Raw genomic sequence first — 22,138 nt, 5'->3', positions numbered from 1 at the left:
AGCTCTGACATTGATGGAGTAACTAGACTTGAGGGATGAAGCTGAAATTCCAAATCTGTTCATATTTATTACTTCGTGATTTTCTGATTACATCTGGTTTAAATTGGGACAGAAATGCACAGAACAGTGCAACTTGTCTATGTGCTTAGAGCTGTTAATTTTTACACTAATAACAGGTTTTCCTAAAATATAGTGGTCATGATCTTTGACTAGTGAAATGTGTCATATATAAATATAATTGCCTCTATTCCTGTTCTTGTATCAGAAATTAGGACTGTTTGGGAATGTTCAGATAATGCTTTTAAATGGATTGTCCAGTTTCAAAGATGTTTTTGATAGGAATGTTTCTGTGGTCAGGAGAAGCTCCCCCATGGGTAAGATTAATCTTCTCTGCAGTATCCCAGGGGGCAGGAGAATAATTTTGGACTGTGTATAACAGTTTTGCTGTGTGTGAGTTCTGCAGTTCATCTATATCCATAGCAATAATTTTATGCATCTGCTGGGGTAATCATGTAGGGCCATCGCCATCTGGATTATTAAAACCTGAGCAAAATAAGTGATTTGAGCCTCTCTTCATTCAACTGGAGATGATGCTACAAGTACCCTTGCAGTGGAGACTGCTACTGCCAGTGGACAGTGACTGATTGTCCTGTTTGATTCTCTGTGTTGGTATTACCCTTACAGCAAGACCCTAATAAATGAGGTTTTTTCTTTTCAACAAACTCTGCCATGTCTGTTCAACGCTGTTGTAAATCTGGCTGTGTAAGCTACCTGCAGCAGGGAGCAGGTAGTATGTGCTGTAGAAGTCTCCCCAGTCAGACGTCTCCAATGCCCCGTGCACAGCAGTTACAAAGAGCAGGAAAATGGCAGGAGTTCCTTAACACAGAGTTAGTACTAGAATGACAGCAGTACTAGAATGACATCCATACCAGAATGACTTGTGAGGCAGTGTTCATTTAATACTGTGGTGGGTTTGTGCATTCCATGATGACTGTATTTTACTTCTTTCTGATCAAGAAATAAAGTGGTAAAATAAGAAAGACATTTAAGATGACTGATATTTAACAGTTCTCAATATCAGCTTCAGCCATGCTGGTAGACTGTTTTCTTCATGTATGTGATGCTGCTTCTCATGTTCCGATGTGTTCTTTGCTAGTCCAGACCTAGTCCTCCTTTGATTTCACGTTTGGAAAATGTGTTGTACATTCTTTCTCTCCTATCCCAGGAGAAGATGTTGAAGAAATAGCTTGCACTCAGAATGGCCAGATGTACCTGAACAGGGATATTTGGAAGCCCTCACCATGCCAGATTTGTGTCTGTGACAACGGAGCTATTCTTTGCGATGAAATCCAGTGTCAAGATGTGCTGGAGTGTGAGAACCCACAGGTGCCCCCAGGAGAGTGCTGTCCTGTGTGTCCCCATACAACACGTGATTTTGACACCACCATTGGTAAGATTGCTTTCCAGTTTGCTTTTTTGAAAGGAGAGACAGCCCAAAAAAATAGGAACCTCATGATACTGAAATTTCTAATAGTATTTCCATGGTGAAAGTTTGAATCTGAAAATAGTAGATACTTGGCAGTTATCTTCCATCTTGGGTTGCACTTGAGCTGGCTCTGGAAACAGTTTTCTTCTGACTATGAATCTGATATGAGCCTAAATGGCTTTATAACTAAAAGGTTGATCTGAATTCCATCTTGATATTTCAAGGACGTTCAATTCTGGCTTCTTTTTGTGGTTCATCTCAAACTGAAAGGCAAATATGTTAAGAGAGACATGTATAATAAATGTATTAAGATAAAGATACGTTTACTGTATAAATATACATGGTAAAATAAGTGCATGCTTTAATAAAATGCTCAACTCGAGGCCCCTCCAGCTGATGTATAAATGTCAACATTATACTGTTTACATTTTACTGTTTACATATAAAGTGTTTCCCCAAAGTGGAAACGTGGACACGTGATCCTTTTGCGAGACATGTGAATCAAAATTAGCATGAAGTATTAAGTCCCTGTTTTTGCATACTTTCTGCTATATACCTCAAAGATATGTCTTTTCCAGTTCCTTTCTTATTCCTGCAGGGACTTGGATAAAGCAATCTCCCCTCAATTTTCCTAAAAGAAAATATCTTAACTTGCTATTAATGCTCATTAATATTGTATATTGAACTACATTCTATATATAATAGAGCAGTTTCTTCAGGTGATATAATTGCTGTTATTAATTTAATATAGAACAAAGTAGTGATGAAGAGCATGTAGCAGGGACCTGCGTAATTGAGCAGTGGAGCAAGATGTGGCAAGCATTAATAAATAGATGGTGCATCCTGCTGTATTTTGGGTGGCATTAGTTCAATACCAACAAGATGCACCCAGAAAATATAAAAGCAGAATGGATAAATTCTAGAATTCCTTACTGTTATTCAAGGTATTAATAAAATATTCCTCCAAAGGATTTTTGTGGATATTAGTGTGGATATATGGCTCTGAATGCAGGCACATGATATTGCGAGTGCTTTTCAAACAAGAAGAGGTCAGAAGTCCTTCAGTCAGCTCTGTCTTTTGAAAAATACCATGTAATATGTGTGGATCCATCAACATCACTTGTATTGAAGTCAGTAATAAAGCTTCCTTCGACTTCACAGTCAATCATTAGGTCAGCTTCTGATAATTCCCTATAAGATATTCTGCTTTCCTAAAGTGCTTTTTCTTATTCTGTACGATCATGAAGAAGACCGAGACACCACTGCAAACTGTTCTTGTTCGTCACAGCTGAACAAGGGAGTACAGCACGCATGTCTCTGGGAACTTCCCTAGCTCCTGCTAGGCGATTCACCATGTTCTGTGCATCCAAGATCAGGGATGGCCCTAGCTGCAACACCTTCACTCGACTCTTAACGTGTCAGAATAAAAACATTAATCTCCTTCTCTTTTCTTTCCTTGTCCTTTTTAATAGGTAGAGGAAGAAAGGTAAGATTTGGTTTTTTTGTTTTTTAACTGTATTGCAACTGTTAAAAGAATCTCCTTGGAGTGCAGAATTTAAATATAGGCTCTGTTAAAAACAACTAATTCTTTCCTCTTGGTCAGCTTTGATGGTTAGGGAGATTAGGTTCCCCAGCGTTGGATACTTTTAAGGTTCAAGTGGGCAGGGTGCTGGGCCATCTTGTGTAGACTGTGTTTTTTCAAAGAAAGGCTGGACCAGATGATCCTTGAGGTCCCTTCCAACCTGGTATTCTGTGATTCTTTGATTGCAGTCAACAGGGAAAAAATGCTGGGATGCAGGCAAAAATCCTGGTCTAAATATAGAGAATCCTCTGGGTGAAAATCCCAGCTGTTTGCATCAAATGAATTCCACTTTGAGTGGTTTGATTGTTTCACCTCTAGCGGTGGGTCATTAGAAGTAGGTCATTAGAAGCCAAACTGGGTATTTTTGCTGAGACTTGGCTGCCCAGCGTGCAGTAGGTAGCACTGAGGCAATGCATTCTTGCACAAAGCCATGGTTGTGTGGGCAGCATTTCTCATAGTATGCAATTAAATAGCAGATCTATTCTTACACAAGAAATTAAGATACATTCTGATAAATGAGATTCTAAGATAGTAAGCAACTACAAGAAATAATTGAAATAATTTTTAGGTGATCAAGTATATATAGTCACTACAACTGAGTAGCTTTCTATGCAGAGGTAGGTAATGGAAACAAATGGACTGTAACCAGCTTATTATTCATTGGTAAACAAGGCAGGAAATTTTTTATTGTTACAAAGTCCTCTTTTTTTTTTTTTTCCCTTAATAAAACAGTTACCACCAATAAGTATAAACCTAGTTATTTTATGTAACACGTAATTGTTGTCAACACATTCAGCTCAAAGAAAAGTCAGCTGGCAAATGCCATGTCCTTCACTCTGAAGCTATGTGCTATCGTATTGTATTCTGTCTCTATGCTATAGATGGATATGCAGGGTTTTATGTCCATAGATTTAATTATATGAATTTGAATTGAATACCTTGAAGAAATGGAATCTGAATGCTGCTCTGCACTCTGCATTTCATATGAATCAAATCATCCAATAACCAGAACTAGAGCATGTTTTCAGTACTTAAATATAATGGTATTTTTCTTTAGTTTGACTCTTCTCTCATCCAGTATGTTACATAGTTAAGAGAAAGTCTGTTAATTTATAGCCTTCATTTAATCAGTGTCCATAGTCATTAAAAAAATCGTATGGCTTAGCAATCACAGGTACTTTAATTTAGTCTCAATTGTATCCTTACAGAATTCTTAGCATTTGACACAGTCACAGGGATGGTACTGGTAAAACTGGTACTGTTAATTTTACTTGTTTTCTGCCATCTGACATTTTTGCATCTGTTTCTTACAGGGACAAAAAGGGGAACCTGGAATAGTGCCACCTGTAAGTCCATTTTTTCTTCATTTATCAGCACACCCTATAAGTGTGTATTTTATTGCTTTAAAGCAGAATTGCAGTAATTAAGGAAATGCAACAAAAATTTACAGCCTAGGAATGAAAGGAATTGTATTATTTTTGCCATTTCACATATTTAATGTTAGCAATCCCTGTCAGTTGTATTATGGGGAAGAAATCTTACTGAGTTAAATCTGTCATAATCTTTACTTATATAGTTAGAATTTTGTGGATGTACAATGGTAAATTAGTATTTAGGAAGTGTAGAGACACTTGAGGAAGATGATGGTAATATAAATTATTGCTTTCTGTCTTTATTACACCTTTCTAGCATGAAGACAGACAAAAGAATCAATAACTTGAGATGAAATCATTGTAATACACTTTTATTTAATCTTTTTTAGAATAACAGTGATACTTCCAAGATTTTGCTCATATTGCTTATCAAAGGACTCCAAAATGGAAAGAGATAACCAGTGGAACTTAATTATTGATTTTTTTCCCCCAAAGAAAGCCTTACAGCTTCACTGGTTCTTTAATTTTCTCTCTTGCTATTTACTTTTCAATAACTGATTTTCTGTAGGGTAGTCATGACAAATACAGCCATAATGTTGTGTGGTAACTTTGATTTATATTGCCTTTTTTAGGTTTCAGGGATACGAGGCCGCCCGGGACCAGCCGTGAGTATTTTCTGTCCTGTTTCTCCGATGATGGCATTTTCCATCTTCTGCCATTTCTGTTTTGTATTGTGGGGATGATGTGAAGGAGGACTCTTCCATTCTGGACTTGAGGAGGCAAGAAGATTGTGAGATGTTTTACTAGTCTCAGGTCAGCCCATGCCCTAAGTGAATGGGCATGTGCTTTTCATACATGCATGTCTGAGGACTTTTGTGTGAGGTTGATACTGGGGAATGCTTCTCTGGCAGGGATCTAGCAGGAGTAGAAGGAGATGCAGCATTCTCAGAGAGCAGTTTTGGGCTAGCAGAAAGGATGTCTCAGACTTTTACATCTCCATGTTAAGAGCTTCCAGCACACAGAAATCCTTTGCTAAATTAACCTGTGGAATGCATGAGAGATGAAAGCATTTTGTAGATCTGGTTCTACTCCCTGCAGGCAATAGAGAATAAATACTGAATATTTGGTGATTGTAGTTGTTTTCTTCATGATGATGTGAAAAAAAAACCAAACCCACAAATTAATTTTTGAATAAGCATTGCATTTCATATTTTCAGAGATTTATTAATCATTAGCTAGCTTAAAAGGTACTTACTATTTCTAATCTTTCTTCTAGGGACCTCCAGGCTCACAAGGACCACGAGGAGAACGAGGACCAAAGGGAAGACCTGTAAGTTATCTCAGAAATCAAGTACTGGAGTAACCTCAAAAGGTTAGATGGCTTTAAACAGTCTCCATGTCTTCCAGAGTTACCAGAACGTTCCTCATATTTTCCAAGAATTAGGTAACAGACAGAAAAACATTTCTATTTCCCTATTCCCTGGGTGGATTGAAACCTGACTGTTCTGAGACAGTTGACAGAGTTTTAGCAATATTTCCACTAAAAGCTGTACTTCCCCAACAAACTTTCCCAAAGTAATGTCTGAGAGTGTGGCTTTCTTCAGGATTAAAAAAAAAAAAAAAAGAAAAAAAGAATAAAACTAGAACATCATGTTCTCCTGTTCAAGAACTTGCTGACTTGCTGGTGGTTACTACTGTGCATCAGAAGCAGCGTGAGCTGTGTGGCTCAGAGTAAAGGCAAAGCTCAGGAAGTTAGCAGGAGTTAATTTGTGACTATGTATGTTGGTATGCTGGTGAATAATATAATCAAGATTGCTCAGTGGAAATAAAGACTTCAGAAGGGAATTTCACTGTCCGCATGTGGAGAACCACAGAAAGGCCAAAAGGGAGTGCTGAAAATACCAAAGACGACACATTCCTGTTGAAAAAGCTAGGTCAAAGAGCTTCAGTGCTGCAAAAAGCAGTTTTTTAAGAGCTGTGTGATTGTAATTTCTATGTGGATATTTTCCTATCCCTCAGAAGAGAGCAAGCCAATACTGAGTTTAGGCATAGGCCTAAAAGTGACTTCTTTGTACTGTTCCTCCAGTGTGTGCCTGTTGTCCATAGATGGTAATGACACTTCTAAAGCAGTGGAGTAAGTGTGTAGCCTCTTTGAGATGGACGCCAAGCCACTGCAGCTCTCTAGATCACCATAAGATGTTTCTCTGATGAATAACTATCAAGATGTTAAAAGAATTCTGGGAGTAATTGCGAAGTCTTGTGGTACACAGAGGAATCTTGACTGTGTTTGTAGAGACGTCTGAAGTGCTCTCGCAATGCGCAGTATTACCAATGAGATGCTAAGTAATTTCTGATTCTGTGCCATGCATCCCTTGTATGTCTCTATAGAGTGGTGAGTGGAAGCACCTAAAATACCAAAAGGCTGTGAGCAGTTTTGAGTTCCTTTGATATAGGTTATTATGCCACTTTCAAGGAATAGCAAGGGGTTAGGAACCTGTCAACTCCTCTGAAAATGTTATGTCAAAGGTTCTGGTCAGCTGTGTGCACGTCAGAGTGTAGGTCCGAGACCAGAGGACCCTGCTTTTCGATACATAGTGACTGTTAGTGCAGGATTTTGTATTTTTATTGGTGGGAAAAAAATGTTATCTCACACCTGCAGTTACATTATAAAAACCCTCTCTGCACATTGTTTGCAACTTGTTTAAAATCCCTTGTGGAGCAGGTAACCTTGTACACACACCCTTTATAAAATTAATCTGGCTAAATTCATTACTGACTGGTGCTGTTACAAAACCACTAAGCACATTTCCAAAGTGTGTGTTTGTTTCTTTGGATATTTTTGTTTATTTGTTTGTTCTTTAAATGAGCTCCTACTGACTAGTGAGCAGGAACTCTACCTTGCTATGGGTCCCCGCCTTTTAGAAAAGCAGGACCCTTGGATGTAAAATGAAATCAGGGGTGTTAGCATGTTTTTTACTTAAAATTCTTTGCTAGTGTAACAGTGAGAGAGAAACAGCTAGGGAATAGCATGTTTGCATTTGCAAAATGCATTTGGAGCATGACAGTATTTTAGGTGTTTACAAATGATCTTTTAAAGACAGAAAATAAGCTTGAGCATCTTCAGAACCATTGATATATTCTGTTTCAATATGAGTTTACACTCGATTGTAATTGATGTAACAGTTAAAATAGACAGTAGGTTGAGAGTGTTCTACCATGATCTGCATTTCCTTTTATTCCATTATGGGCAAAACCTGTAATAGTTTCCTGAGCAGCAGCAGCAATGGGCCAGAATGAGTGAATTGCGTGTTTAAACTGTGCCACCTCGTGGCCTGTGTGAGCATTTTTTCCCTTTTATTTTTCGTTTTTACACTTGCTGACCTTGAGGTGGTGAAAGAGAATGAAAAGGCTTTTTTAATATATAAATACATAGATAAATAAGGTAAAATAAATAAAGGTATAATCATGATTTTGCTAGAAACCATTGGTTATATACCATTGCTTAGTTGCCACCTACAAATACAAACATGGTGACTTTTTGTTTCTGATGTGGGGGATTGCAGTGTTGCTCTTGAAGCAGGTTGATTTTTGTGACTAAAAAGCAGGTACTTTTCTAAAAAGAAACAAAAGAAAGACCTTTTTCTGTATCAGATTTGTTAAGGTGCCATGGTTTGGATATTGAAAATCAGTAGTTGTTGTGTGGAAGCTTGCTTAATTCTTTATAGGCTCTTGCGTGTTTTCCTCTAATGCTTAGTTTTGTTTTCTTTTTATTTTGAGAGCTAACGAAAGAAGATAACTCATTCTTTTCCTCCTTTGGACAGTATGCACTTTTAGGTTTGGCAGTGTGTACTTCTGTTTATGATAGAAATATTAAATAATAAAGTTTTCTGCTAGAACCTTCTTTTTCCATCCAACATGCACGAATCTTCTAACTTGTTTCAGAATACCATCTATTTACAACTCATTCTGTGAGTAGGGGAGTGTGTGTGTACATGTATGTATGATAAGAAACAGATTTTTCGCCTGATTGCTAGGCTTAGAGGAGTTTCAGACCATAAAGATAGACAGAGAATTAGTTGATTCGCTGGGAGTTTTCAGGTCTCCTCTTGCCAGTGCTGTCTCAGTGTAGCCCTTTCCCAAGAGAGAGCTTTTTCTTTAACATGTGAACCGTCCTAATTCAAACAGTATTAGTTCAGACATAAACTCCATGAAATGTGTCACAGACTGTAAGGAAACACAAGTCTCATCACATGGAAATACAAGCAATCTGTCTGATTCTGTGTTTGTAAAGATGACTCACTGAAACAGGCTTTCAAAGTTGTTTTTTCAAAGTTGTGCTTTCAAAGATCCTTTAAGGATCCTTAAAATAGAAGACCTTGTTATACAGTATAAAATTTTTCCTCACCACAGTCAAGCATGTTATTCTAATGAAGAAAGCAGTAGTGACAAGCACTTTAAAGTATTTATGATTGAAGGATATCTTTATGGGCCCTGTGTATATTGTTTATTAGTTGCTTCCATATTTAATTTTAGTTTTGATACAAGATAAGATAAATGCTGTTGAGGGATCAAAAGTGGGGAGCAATGGTATGGCTTCCTAGCCCATTCTGCAAATACTAGCCAGAGATAACATCAACACTTAGGGACTTAACTCTGCATTTTTGGCAGCGTAACTGTGTTGAGAACTCAGCAATAGTATGAGCTGTCTAAACCACTCATGGTGTCAGGAGGCTTTGAAAAGCTGGAGTTTCCTTAATGTGTATGTATGTACGCTGATCTGAACTGTATGTCTTTTGGAAGTAAATTCATGATGTCTATGTGCAAAGCCAAATAGTTTTTCAGCAATAATATATACTCTAGTAGGGAATGGTAGGAAGCCTGAGTTGCCTAAAACGCCTGTGATAGAAATTACTTGTGTGTGGGATTCGTGACTAATTTTAGCTGGTGCTTTTGATCTGAAGATAGGAACAGGTCTTGAGGGATTGTGTTTGTTTGAACATCTTTCTGTAGAAATACAGATTTATCACAAACGAGACAATGGTTTGCCAGTTACAGTGATTTTAATGAATACCCTTGCACACTGTTGGCATTTCTGATTTTCTTTCTAGGGTCCTCGTGGTCCCCAAGGGATTGATGGCGAACCCGGTATCCCTGGCCAGCCTGGTGACCCTGGTCCTCCAGGGCATCCTACCCACCCAGGACCAGATGGAATAAGCAGGGTAAGTGTTACACTTGCTTTAGCAGAAAGTGAAGTGAGTGTTAGGCCAGACCCACATGATAGAAAAAGTAACTTCTCTTTTCTTCAGTGAACATGGAACACAGTTCCTGTCTCCCGGTCAAGAGGGACAGCAGCTAGTGGCAGTGCAGTTCTGCCAAAAATTGGTACAAGTGAATGTGAGAAACCTTGAAAGGGATACACCTTTTGCAATGGGTTTTAGCATCTAGAAAAGCCAGGGTGCCCAAATCTAAAACCCTTAGTAGGGTTCTGTTAGTTCCACCTGACTTAAACCCAATGGTTCTGGGCAATAGCACCGGGAAACTGGTGTACCAAATTAGGAATACAGAAAAGAAAAAAAATAAGATTAATTATAAATGACAGAAAAATTAATGAGAAAAATTAAAATGTGGCTAAGTATACTTCTTGCTGGAATTGTTCAGACCAACACTGAGAAGATTAAGTAAGGTAAATAATTGTGAAAAGCAGTGCTAACTAGCCCTAGATACGGACAAGATGTTCTGCAGGACTCCTTCCCCCCACTTTCTCAATTCTATGGAACACTAATGATGATTGATAATGAAATACATGTTTGAATTCATCAAGTATATATTAATTTACATGTTTACTGCTCTTTGGAAGATAGCTGTTACTATTTACCAGTCGTTCCTGCAGTTACTGAAAACAGTGGAGTTGTATTGGCAATAACCTGAAATATTCATGTTAGTCCAGTGGCTTGCAAGTTTAGGCAGCATTTCTTGAGTGAACCACATTTCCAAACTGAATCCATCAGATCAGCCCAAGTAAGTATCTTCAGCACAGAAGAATCCCTTAGAATCACAGAAGCACCAGGGATGGGTGTTAGATCACCATCCATTATAGATTTCCACAGAAAATATGAAAGAATAGGTGTGGCCAGAGATATAAGACATTTTTGGTTTGTATTCCAGTCTCTGAAGTTAGGCAGTTTCCAGCCTTGTGGAAAATGTGTTTGGGGACCAATCTGGTGTGAAACAAACCCTGACTCATAAAAGACTTGAATGCGCATTTGCTGTTCCTCCTTCTCAGCCTGCCATGAGTGAAGATCTGGCTCGGAATGAAGCAAAATAAAACTGTTGATTTCAACTATGTGCTTACAGAAGGAGGAGGGCACTGGCGGTTCTCCCTGCTTTAACTCATTTGGCTCTGTGAATTGGCATGAACAGCAGTGCCTTCAGCTTTGCTGAATAAGGGCAACATGCTTAAAAATTATAATCTGCAATCATAAAATCAGCTACATTTCCATTTACCTTAAAATATTTCTGAACTTGAAGCGCAGCAATTGAAAACAAAAGAAAGACTTAGAAGACATGAAAGAATATTGCAGGTGAAATTAAGGTGTAATTTAAGTTTGAAGGTGGTGAAAGAAATCTCATTGATTCCATGGGAGGCTTTCCTCTTTTTGGGCAATTTTCCCATTTGTTTAATATTAAAGTGGAGATAGAGTCAGAATAATGAGCAGGCGATATGATGCATTCAACTGGTCTTTGAAGCCTTAAACCACCTCAGACTGATAGGAAATACAACTTTTAGTGATTAAAACAAGAATTTAGTTGTTTAGTTTAGAATTTATTTTGTTTGTTTAGTTGGCTGCAAAGCCAATGTAAATAATGAAGATATGGTTACATGGATTTTTGCCTTACGAACTATCAAAATGAATGACAGCTAAAATCATCCATCTTATTGTTTTCAGCCATTTTCAGCTCAGATGGCAGGACTGGATGAGAAATCTGGACTTGGCAGTCAGATGGGACTGATGCCTGGTGCAGTGGTAAGACCAGATTAGCCCTGTACTATAGGACCGGGTGGAAGTGGAGTGCATATGCAAAAACCCTAAGAGGAATCAATCCTCTTCAACTTCCTATGCCTCTAGAACAGTGTATTGTAGTGCAGCTTTGCACAGTACCTGGACTAAAGTGAAAAACGTATTCTGTTAAACGAAAGCACTTTTTTTTCCACCTCTAGCCTACTTGTTGTCTTCCTTCTCTCCTGCAGCATAGCAGCTACTAACATTAAGGTACAGAAAAAAAACCAGCTCCTGATTTTCTCATATCTTGAGTCGCTGCAGAGTAACTGGAAAGTGTCAGCTATAACACAGGGCAGAATAAACAAATATGTGACTGGGAAGGCTTCTTTTCCCATAGTGATATCAAAGATAGTTATCTTTGGTAGTAACTTAAAAAAGTATTTCTGAAACCCATGCTTAACTGAAAGTTCTGCTTTATTGTTTTAAGACAGATATTTTAGTTCTCTATTTGGTCCAGTTTTACAATTGGCATCTTTCACTGCTCAGATATCCTCTTCATTTTAGTAGACTGGAGATTTAACGGTAACACTGAATTTTTTTGCCATCTGTGAAAGCTGTTTCACCACCATAAGCTGGCTCTGCTAGAACGTTGTGTTGTATTTGAACATTATCTCTTTTCCCTACATTTATCACATTGTGATATCTTGAAAACATTGTTTCCCTTTTTGCTGTTATTTTTGACATTCATTCATAATGAAACCATCCTTTAGTGATTGCACTGTCCATGAGTTCATGTATCTGAATCTTATTCCTCCAAGTCCCCACTAGTAACCTTCAAACTCACTTTCAATACAATTTGAAAGGTTCTAAAGATAATCTGATGTTTTGCTTAACTTTTGTGGTGATTTCTTCAAGTAACTCTCCTTTTTTATGAATGTCTCTCTTCAGTGAATTTGCTGTGTGCACATGCAGTGGTTTGTTCCACAAGGCTGTCCTACTTACTTTGCTGCCCTCCACTGTTTTGCTTAATCCTTTCACTCAATCCATGTCAAGACCTTGTGTTTCTCATATGGCCTCTTCTTTTGTAATTCTCAAATACGACTCATTTTAATATTAATCTACCTAGGACTCTTGGCACTCACTGTCTTCGTGTTGATTCATCATGTTCTGTGATATCCTATTTTCCTTTAGTTGTAAACTGAGTAACTGACAGCTGAACCATTGTATTTTGTTTTGGTTTTAATGTTGATTAGAATTTCTAAAAGACCTTACTGACTCTTCTACATTTGCTTTGTAAAAGTTAGTAAAAAATAATGAATTGTGTGTGAAAAAAAATAAATCTTGAGCCCTTGTCAGAATGCAAGATATTGTCTGCTATAGATGATTTTGTATTTCTAGAAAAAAGAAGATTACTTTCAGACAAGATTATGTTTACCTTGCGTTACAAGTCACAATTAAGCATGAGATTTTTTTCTAAAAATCTCATGAAACTTTTTACAGGGAAATCAGGATTTAATGTAACAAACCACAAGAGTTTGGAAGCTGTTTTGGTGGTTTGTATGCTTCATGAAAATACATCCTTCCGTTGCTGCTTATCAGCTCACGGCTCAGAACAGCAGCATTCATTTATTTTGTCATTGATTCCATTATGAGATTAATCTGAGTAATGGGATTCCCTTCAAGGGTAGGCTGTTCCCCCCCAACTCTGTCCTGTTATTACAGTTTTTTCAGTGGAACTATACAGGCAACCTGATTATTCTGACTGATTCCAGAGACTGTGAGGTTCCAGAAAGAAAGCAAGCTCATATTTTCAGCTGCTAATGAATTTACAGTCCTGTGGCTTTTTGAGTTTGAAGATTTGCATTCTATATAATTTTGTATTTCATAACATCAGTCTCCAAAGTAAAAGCCTTTCTGAGGATTTGACCATAGAAATGTTATCTTGGAGGCCACTGTCAGACTATTTTGCTGTCTTTTTAGGATGAATGTTACTTGGGGAAGGGTGTTCTCCAGTGTTTAACAGGTTTTGTTTTATATAGGGTCCAGTGGGTCCAAGAGGTCCTCAAGGTCTCCAAGGAAAACAAGTAAGTACTTCACTTCAGGTTAGAGATGAAGACGAAGCACACAGTAACTGGTGTGGGTGTGTGTATTCATCTCTGTGGCAGTGTCCATCTTCAGAGGCGAATATAAACATGCTGCTCTCAAGAGCTCTGCTCTAGAGGTACTCTATACACAGAAATTAACTCAAAAAGAAACATATATTAGACCTGTTGCAAGGTTTTAACCCTACACACATTGACCAGCAATGAAAATGGTGACTGTTCTGCTTACGCTATTAGCCTGGTGTTAAATTGCCACTTGGATTTGTGTATGGCACAGGATTTTTCTAAAGCCTGTGAGATTGTAGTATCCAACTTTCACTCGTTTGGAAATGTGAGCTGGTTCTGAATTAGAATCCAGACTGTCCCATCAGCTGTGATTGTCCTCATCATAGTTTTTAATTTATATCCTTATATTTTTACTTTTTAGAATTTGTAATTGTATTAATCTTTGGTTAATTTTAGGGTGGTGCTGGCCCCACAGGCCCACCTGGTGAACCTGGGGATCCAGGACCTATGGTAAGACGCTTCTACAATAGAATTGCAAACAGTATATTATACCTCCTTACTTCAGAACAGGGTTTTTTTTTTTTTTTCCGTGTTTTCTCAGCTGAAGCCATTGAGTAACTTCAGTCAAGAGTTGTGGTGTTCAAAGCACGTTGTCCTCAATCAGTGAATTTGAATTGTTTTGAATGTGCGTAATAATGATTATATACGTTGTTACTTTCCCACCACAGACCTGAGGATGATTAAGCGCTAGTAAAATTTTACTTGGTAGTGTAAAGCACACAAAGGATGAGAATATTTAGCTTTTGAAGGTAATAAAATTATTCAAAAGTAAAAGCAAGAGCCAGAGCTTTAGAATAACAGCAACTGTGATTTTTAATGTATTGTTTTTCTCCTAAAGAATCCATCCTATATTTTTATATAGTGTAATGCAGGTTTCTTAGGGGCAGAGTGACTAGAAAGAGCACCACAAAATAAAGCAAATGTGCTTAGGCATAAAATTATCCTTTTTCTACATCTGTTTTTATAAAACCAGACTTTGAAATGGAGCAAATAAATATTTTAATGAGGGCTAAATTGACTTCTCAACAAATTTATTTATTTATTAGGGTCCAGTTGGTTCCCGTGGACCAGAGGGACCTCCAGGCAAACCTGGTGAAGATGTAAGTTTGTTATTCTTTGTATCTTGTTTTATTTTTAATAAAACAAATATTAGCATCTTTGAGACAGTGTTTAACCTGCAGATACGCCTGTTGTAACTAATTTTACCTCTTTACTTTTGTTTGTAATCATACTCCTCATTAAGTGCAGTGTCATAATTATAAATCTTAGCACCCCTTTTCAAAACAGTCCTTGTTTTCCTTACATGTCACCGTCTTACCTAAGGCTTAAGCGCTGTCTCTTTATTATTTCTTGCCTCACCCAGTTCTTCAACTGAGATGTCTTTCTTGAAATCAGGCATAATAATATACCACAGATACGAGGGGGCAATTGGAGATGTCTCTTTGGAATCGCATGATGAGTTAGAAGAACTGTAATGATAACACATACCTGGAACTGGACAATAAAATTTTAGTGTTTACATTCTTTAAACTTCTTAATGATTTATTACAGTCATAACTTATTTTATTACTCTATCCATGATTGTACACATATATGTAAAATGTAGGTAGTATACATGTTGTATAGGTATGTCTGTACTGCACAACAGTAGCTTAAGAATTTACTGGTAAGATGTATATTATTTGGTTGCAAAGCACAGTAAATCCATCTGAATTGTAATTTATAACTTAGAAATCAGTTGAAAACTGCCGGTGCCAATTATTTTAGAGTAAAAATTGCCATAGCTTGTGTAACAGCTACTTTCCCATTAAACTGTACAAGGAGTTATAAGAATCTTTGGAACCAGTTAATTCTCAGTGCAGTGAAGCCAAATCTTGATATTTCTCTAAGAACGTTCTCCATTTCCAGTGTATGTATGGGTTTCTTTAATTGCATTTGTGGAGTACTTTACCTTCTCTCTGTCCAGAAACTATTTTTCTGAAGCCTTTCATATTGCTGCAGCCCAGAGTCCTGGATGTATTTGTACTGGTTGATGCATGTAAAGGAATGTTTGGTTGTGACTCTGGAGGACTTTGAATAATCTTCAAAATATTCTTACTTGGTTCCACCATATTTTCCTTTCTATTGCATCACACAGAAAATAGTTACCTATCTAAAATGAAATTATACACATTTTAAAACATTTTAACAGAAGAAGTAACATGTTACAACGCAGGCAGTTTTAGATTGCTGTTTTTATGGAAAATTAAAGTAATTTGACTCTGTGTAAGGATGACAAAAGGTTGCTTCAACTAATTCACAGGAAAACTACCTTGCAGCGCCATCTTGTGATACTGAGATGCATTTTGGACGCAGTCTTCAGTTCCTGCAATTCTTTCTTAAAAACAATTTCAAGTTAATGTGTCCAATGCACATTGTTAGTGATGTATGCAGTTGATTTTTATCATCGAAATTGTTACAGTAAAGAGAAGATACATAATACTGATGTGAATGCCCTCATTTGTTTGAATGGAAGAATGATAAAAGAAGTTAATTTCACATTTGCTATTTTCATATGTTCCTTTTTTTTCTTTCCTTAGGGTGAACCTGGCAGACCAGGACAGTCTGGTGAGCCTGGATTTCCAGGATCTCCAGTAAGAGCTTATTTACATTTTAGCAAAATGATCATACTTGTATCATCACTGTCTCTCTTAATGAGTGCAAAGCTCTGCCATTCAATTTCTGAAATACTTGTGTTATCTTACTCTAATAATCCAGATCAGTGTGATAGCTCGGAACCAAACAGGTTATTCAGAGGTCCTTGAGTTAATCCTGAGAGTCCTTTTGCAGGTGCACATTTCAACTGTTTCATTGATAAAATATGCATAAGCCAGATGATAGTACAGACAAGTTGTACTCCCATTTCCCAGTATTTCACATGGTCATTCACAATCATGTGCAGGAAGTGCTCAGAGGCATCTAAAATGATGTCAGGCTGCGGTGGCACTCTTTACTATCATAAGAGTCAGTCTGAGGGCAGGGGAAGAGGGTATTGTATCATAGGCATATACATTTTTATATATATTTTCACTACGCAAATATGAATAAAGGATTTCCAAATAATATGCGCTTATACTGCAAAGGATACTTGTCATGGTTCACTCTAGAAATGAAAGAAAACAGATATATCATTTTGGCCCATATTAAGTATTCTACCCTCATCAGTCAAGTTTCTGTACCTGGAAGGGAGCTATAGTGTGGCTGGAAAGGGAATGCAGAAATTCCAGAACTGAAGTCTTCTGATATGTATCATCTCTTAAGCTGCCTTATTTTCAAGCATCCAGTGACTGCATGGCAGGTTTTTTTTTACCAACTGGAGGTGTGATCTCTTTGAGAGAGAAACAATTTTTTTTAACAAGGCAATGTTGTTTCTTAAACTTTCCTCCTAAGTTTTATGGATCAAAGACAATGTTTTTTAAGCTGCCTGAGGCAAATGTAATCTGTGGAGTACTGATCTGTTCAGATCAAGCTGTTTTGCTCAATAAAATCATCTGTCAGAAGACTTTCTCATGAAGGAAAGAAGTACTACAACTGCATACGTACACACAAAATCTCATTAAGATTTGCTGCAGTTGGATAACATTGTAGAGAATACCACTAGGTACCCTGACATTTTATCTGCCATGTCTTGATCAAGGACAAGCTTGTAGATTGCTACAGAGGTACCCGATGGCTGGTTCCCCTTGTACATAATTTGCCTTCTTGCTGTGTGACTTGTCCCATGTGCGTGCTTCATCATTGGTTGCCCTGGTTGTGTAAACTGAGCACAGGCCAAATAAATCCTTTTTGTGGGCTACATTCAGTCTAAAGAAGCATAATTTGTACAATTTCAAATTTACATGCAAGATCTTGTATGACAACAGAGATCATTCTTCACTGAGAAACTCATTAAGCATAATTTCAAACAATCTATTAATTCTAGAAATTTCATACTCTCATGATTTTTTTTTTTCTTTAGGAATCTGCAAAATCTGGAGTAATTTCTCACTGAATTTTATGATCAAATATTACCCATATAATTGACTGTGGGAAGGCAAAGACATTTCTTACATATAGGCTAATAAGGAAACAGCTTGTCTGTAGGTGAAGTTCTCTTCTCTAATGCTGAGATCTCAGCTGTTCTTTTTTGCACCTCTCAATTTCAGTGTTGCTTTATGATGCTCCATTTTCTGTAGTATAGCTTTGTGATTTTTTTCCTATGCTGAAAGGTACAAACTATAACCTTTGCTTCAGAGGTACCACAAAAGAAGAAATTAAATGTTTAAACAGTTTGCTGAATTGTTATCTGAGAGTATGAAGGATGTTAACAGGATTTCTATTATAAATTCATGTGACCAGTAATCTAACATAAGGCATTCAGCTCCCTTCCGTTACTTTGTGTTTCCTGAAAGAGAGATCTGGAAACTGGATAGAAAACTAAGTGTAAGGCAACTTTGGTTTTATTGTTAAATGTGTTTTGATAGCAGCTGCTTATCATGCTACTTGACTGATATATTCTGAAAGAACATTTTACACTTTGCAGTTTGGTCTCAGTTTCTAATTATTTCGAATGATAGTTTTGGTCTCTGTTTAATTAAGGTTTCTCCATATTGAGCCTCAAAACTTGATCTACCACTGGTTTTACTTCATTACTTCTACTGAAATTTGAGGTTGGGTCATACACTGATGTAAATTATGTAAATGATTTTACTTGTTTTTTCTTTTTCCTACTTAGGGGCCTCGAGGCTTTCCTGGTGCTCCTGGTCTCCCAGGTCTCAAGGGGCACAGGGTAAGAGGCAAGGTTTTCCCTCTCCTTATAAATGGTGTTTCAGTATAAAGATACTAAATGTTTTTGTATTTATGGCGAATTCAACTATACTATAGACCTGCCAATTGTAGCTGAATTACTGACAATCAAGAGAGGGCCTTGCAGAAAATCCATGCTATTCCTCTTTAAGCTGACCTCTGTATTATATTCTCCAGTCCTTTCTTCACTCTATTTTCAAATGTTCTGGGAATCTGGAAGGAGCTTGCCTGAGCCTTGCCAAGCTTCAGGAGGCACAAACCTGACAGTTCTCTCACTTCGTTGGCAAGTCTTGCATTAGGGTGGGGAACTTGAGAGGTGGATATGTTTGCAACATGGAGTGATTACAAATTACCAAGTTTTCTGGCCTGAGTTTTACTTTAGGGAGAAATAAATAGGTTTCCTATGGCTCAGAGCCGCCTCCTTGTTGTTTTAGGATTATTTTTTTTTAATGCTCTTGTTTTAAAAAGGAAACCAAATCCAAGGAAATGTACCTTGTACAAATGATTTCCATTTAGGAAATGTTTAAAAATTTTACTCCATCTGGTTTTTTTCTCCTTTATTTTTTTCCTTTCTTACTCTTGCCACCTCAGATCTATTCTTGACACTAGTATTGAGTTATTTTAACAACAATAGTAGGAATGCTCTGTGTCTGTACATATATAAATGTTTTTCCAATATTTTTATAACTTACAGGGATTGAAAGGACTTGATGGTCCAAAAGGTGAATTTGGAGCAGCTGGAGCAAAGGTATTTTCATGCCCCAAAGAAGTAAATGCTTAAGCATGTTTTCTGTAATGCCAAAATCATGAAAAATAGTAGATGTTTTGAACACAGCTTCGTAGCTTTTCCTGTCAGTGCTACTTATATGAAGTGGAGAGGCTAAGTGGAATTGCTGATATTTACTGTGCATTTGATTCGTATAAACTGCTATACAGTGGCATGTCTGGGCTTTATACAGGAAGATTGTTCAATAATGCCAGTCAGTTTCAGCTGGAGCTCAGTTTTAAGACATTTTGTGCCTGTAAGACATCATTGGGTGAATTGACTGTTGTCCATCTGTGACAAATATGTAATACTAAGACAACAAAGCCTGTTAACTAAGAGCCCATGAACATCTTGTAATTTTGTAAAATCTTGGCCAGTTTGTGGTTCTTGTTGGCTTTATGTGACCAAGTTGAGAGAGAAACAAACAGTTTTTAAACATTTTTTTAATATAATGTAATGTAACATGATGTAATATAATATATAAAACATAACATCAAATCATATCGTTATCACGATACATACCTAAAACCTGACTCTCCTCTTTCAGATTACCATACTAGAGGTTGGCTTAAAAGAAACTGTGCCTTAAAAGGCACTGGGGAAGAGAGAGAATATATTTTCTCAAACTGACTTTTTTTCACCTAACAATTTTCTTCTCTTAGAATTTTTGACTCTCACTGGTACTGCAGCACCTTTACAGCATCAGCTCAAAGCACTGGTAACACAGGATAGCCGGCTGGAGCCAGTCCTTTCAAGATGGGCTCAAGGTTATTTTAAAAAAGCATAGGGCACTTTTCCAGGCTTTCCTGCATTGATCAGTGCTGAAAAGTTAGGTGACAATTACAGGTGGGACAGAACTATTCCTTAAGATAAAAGACGTACTAAATGAAGCAAATCTTCCAAAATCTAAATTTCAGTGTGAAATCAGTAGTTAAGGAGAGTTTGTGTAAGAGAAGATTTCTTTCCTGAGATTGCCTACCACTTTCTGTGGAGGCAACAATAGCAGAAGACTTGGTAGAAGCAGTGCAGTAGGTGTTGCAGGCAGTTAGCTGCAACAGGTAGTAGTTAAATCTGCTTCACTGAAAATACATAAATATGGCATTTCCCACCAGCATGGGGAACAGTGCCCTTGGTGTGTGTGATGTACATAGGTGACTATGCAAATCTGCCTCTAAGGTCTAACATAAGCATGGAGCACAGCGATGAAACATGTAACTTCATTTTCCTCTAACTTTTTTCCTCTAATTGTGTTATTTCATTTCCATTTCTAGGGAGAATCCGGACCAACAGGTGCCATGGGTGCAGCAGGTCCCCTAGTGAGTGTCATGTGCATTGGATATTACAGAAATGGCTTTAAGATTGTAAATGCTACTGCCAATAGGAATTTTAATGAGTAGTTTTCATTCAGATGTGGTTTTGGACAGCTTAATACTTGTGAGCAGCGTAACATGCCAAAAATAGACTCTCAGTGGTGCTTCTGGAAGTAAAGCACCTTTCTGATAATGACATCTCTCTGCGAAGCACTATCTGATGTCGTGCAGAATGTAATCTCCCTGAAGTGGAATCTAGTTTATGAATGAGACGTAGTAAATAATGAGATTGCATTAGTGTCCCTGGTGAGTATATACAGAATTCTAATGTGTTTAAAATTGGAAATACTGTTGGAATAGGAAATACTGTTAAAAAAGAGAAATCACAGTCTTTTTATATTTCCACTGGGCAAGCCTGTGAGGCTGCAGTGGTTTATGTAAGCTGCTACTTTTTTCCTGCTGTAGGGCAAGATAAGCTACACTTGCAGGAGGAAAAAAAATACAAGTTGGTTCTGTCACTGTTGTTCACATCATCTGTCCTTACTGTGCTTGTAGTCTCAGTAAAACTATTCATGTTGTTGTTAAAAGCAAATGAAGACTGAGCAGAAAAATCACTGGAGAATGATGCAGTGTAAAACTTGAAGCAAAGGAGAAGGAAGTACGTTAAAAAAGTAAAAAGCAAAGAAGAAAAAAACAAGAGAGGGTGGCATGTGTTCTCTCCACTATAGGAGGGATGGGGAGGAATCAACTGAACTGTTTTCCCCATTTTTCCGTTTTGCCATGATGAGCTCCTTAATAATCTGCTTTTCTTTCTCTCTTCAAGGGACCTAGAGGAATGCCAGGAGAAAGAGGTCGAATTGGACCACAAGGTGCCCCTGTAAGTAGCATCTTCCTTCTCTTTCCTTCTAATTGTTCCCTTGTTTTACTTTAATTCAAATCCCTGGGCCTGGAAGTGTTTATTCATGTGACTGCTACTCAATTCCATGGTGAGTTCTGCTCTAGCTTAAGAAAGTTAGGGCTGAGCAGAGTTTTGTGGGGCACAAGGGTGTCTTTACTCTAAATTTTAAAAATTGACTGTTTTGAAAGGAGAATGCTATATGGTACTTTCTTATAACAGAGCTGCCCATAAGGTGAAATACCCTCACAGAACTTGATATTTTTGTGATACAAAATCTTCATTTCTGTGAAATTTCTTGTGAAAGGCTATTTTCACAGAAAATTACTGAACTAGAAATAATATGTGTTAATTTTTGTGGAGAAAATTTTAAAATGAAAGTTTAGACTTTCAATTTAAATTAAGTCTTATAATTTAATTGCTGGTAATGAAACTGTCTTCTTAAAAATATTTTGATTTTCAACAAAAAGCGGGATTAGCTTTGACATGAGCTCATAGTTGAGCAGAAATTTCTTTCTGTTGCTTTACATCCAGTGTCAAGTATTATTTTTAATGGCATTTCTGCCCATGACACTTATGTGCTCCATTTACGTTATGTGCTTGTACAATGAGACTATCTAACTAATGGCCTCTTTGAAAACAGAAATCCATTAACTCGAAAGGAAGCATAATTTCTTCTAGTTTTCCATGCCAGTGTTTGGAGGGCTCTACAATCCAGCAGTTCTTTGATTTC

The 22,138-nt window shown here is 37.3% G+C and overlaps 1 protein-coding gene across 2 annotated transcripts in view; it reads left to right on the top strand.

Moving 5' to 3' along the window:
- Positions 1-22,138, top strand: part of COL5A2 (collagen type V alpha 2 chain) — a 112,205-nt gene that overhangs the window by 57,151 nt on the left and 32,916 nt on the right. The window contains exons 2-16 of one of the 2 annotated variants that reach the window (XM_030486162.1): positions 1,226-1,450; positions 2,959-2,972; positions 4,382-4,414; positions 5,074-5,106; positions 5,718-5,771; positions 9,550-9,660; positions 11,389-11,466; positions 13,482-13,526; positions 14,007-14,060; positions 14,657-14,710; positions 16,190-16,243; positions 18,364-18,417; positions 19,129-19,182; positions 20,472-20,516; positions 21,334-21,387. In XM_030486162.1, coding sequence (XP_030342022.1) covers positions 1,226-1,450; positions 2,959-2,972; positions 4,382-4,414; positions 5,074-5,106; positions 5,718-5,771; positions 9,550-9,660; positions 11,389-11,466; positions 13,482-13,526; positions 14,007-14,060; positions 14,657-14,710; positions 16,190-16,243; positions 18,364-18,417; positions 19,129-19,182; positions 20,472-20,516; positions 21,334-21,387 — 962 coding nt within the window. The remainder of the gene's footprint in view (positions 1-1,225; positions 1,451-2,958; positions 2,973-4,381; positions 4,415-5,073; positions 5,107-5,717; positions 5,772-9,549; positions 9,661-11,388; positions 11,467-13,481; positions 13,527-14,006; positions 14,061-14,656; positions 14,711-16,189; positions 16,244-18,363; positions 18,418-19,128; positions 19,183-20,471; positions 20,517-21,333; positions 21,388-22,138) is intronic. The other variant, XM_030486163.1, reaches the window with a different exon arrangement.

The sequence above is a fragment of the Strigops habroptila genome, chromosome 5, assembly GCF_004027225.2.
Source record: "Strigops habroptila isolate Jane chromosome 5, bStrHab1.2.pri, whole genome shotgun sequence".
NCBI classification, from domain to species: Eukaryota; Metazoa; Chordata; class Aves; order Psittaciformes; family Psittacidae; genus Strigops; species Strigops habroptila.
This window is presented reverse-complemented; position numbering and strand designations above follow the sequence as displayed.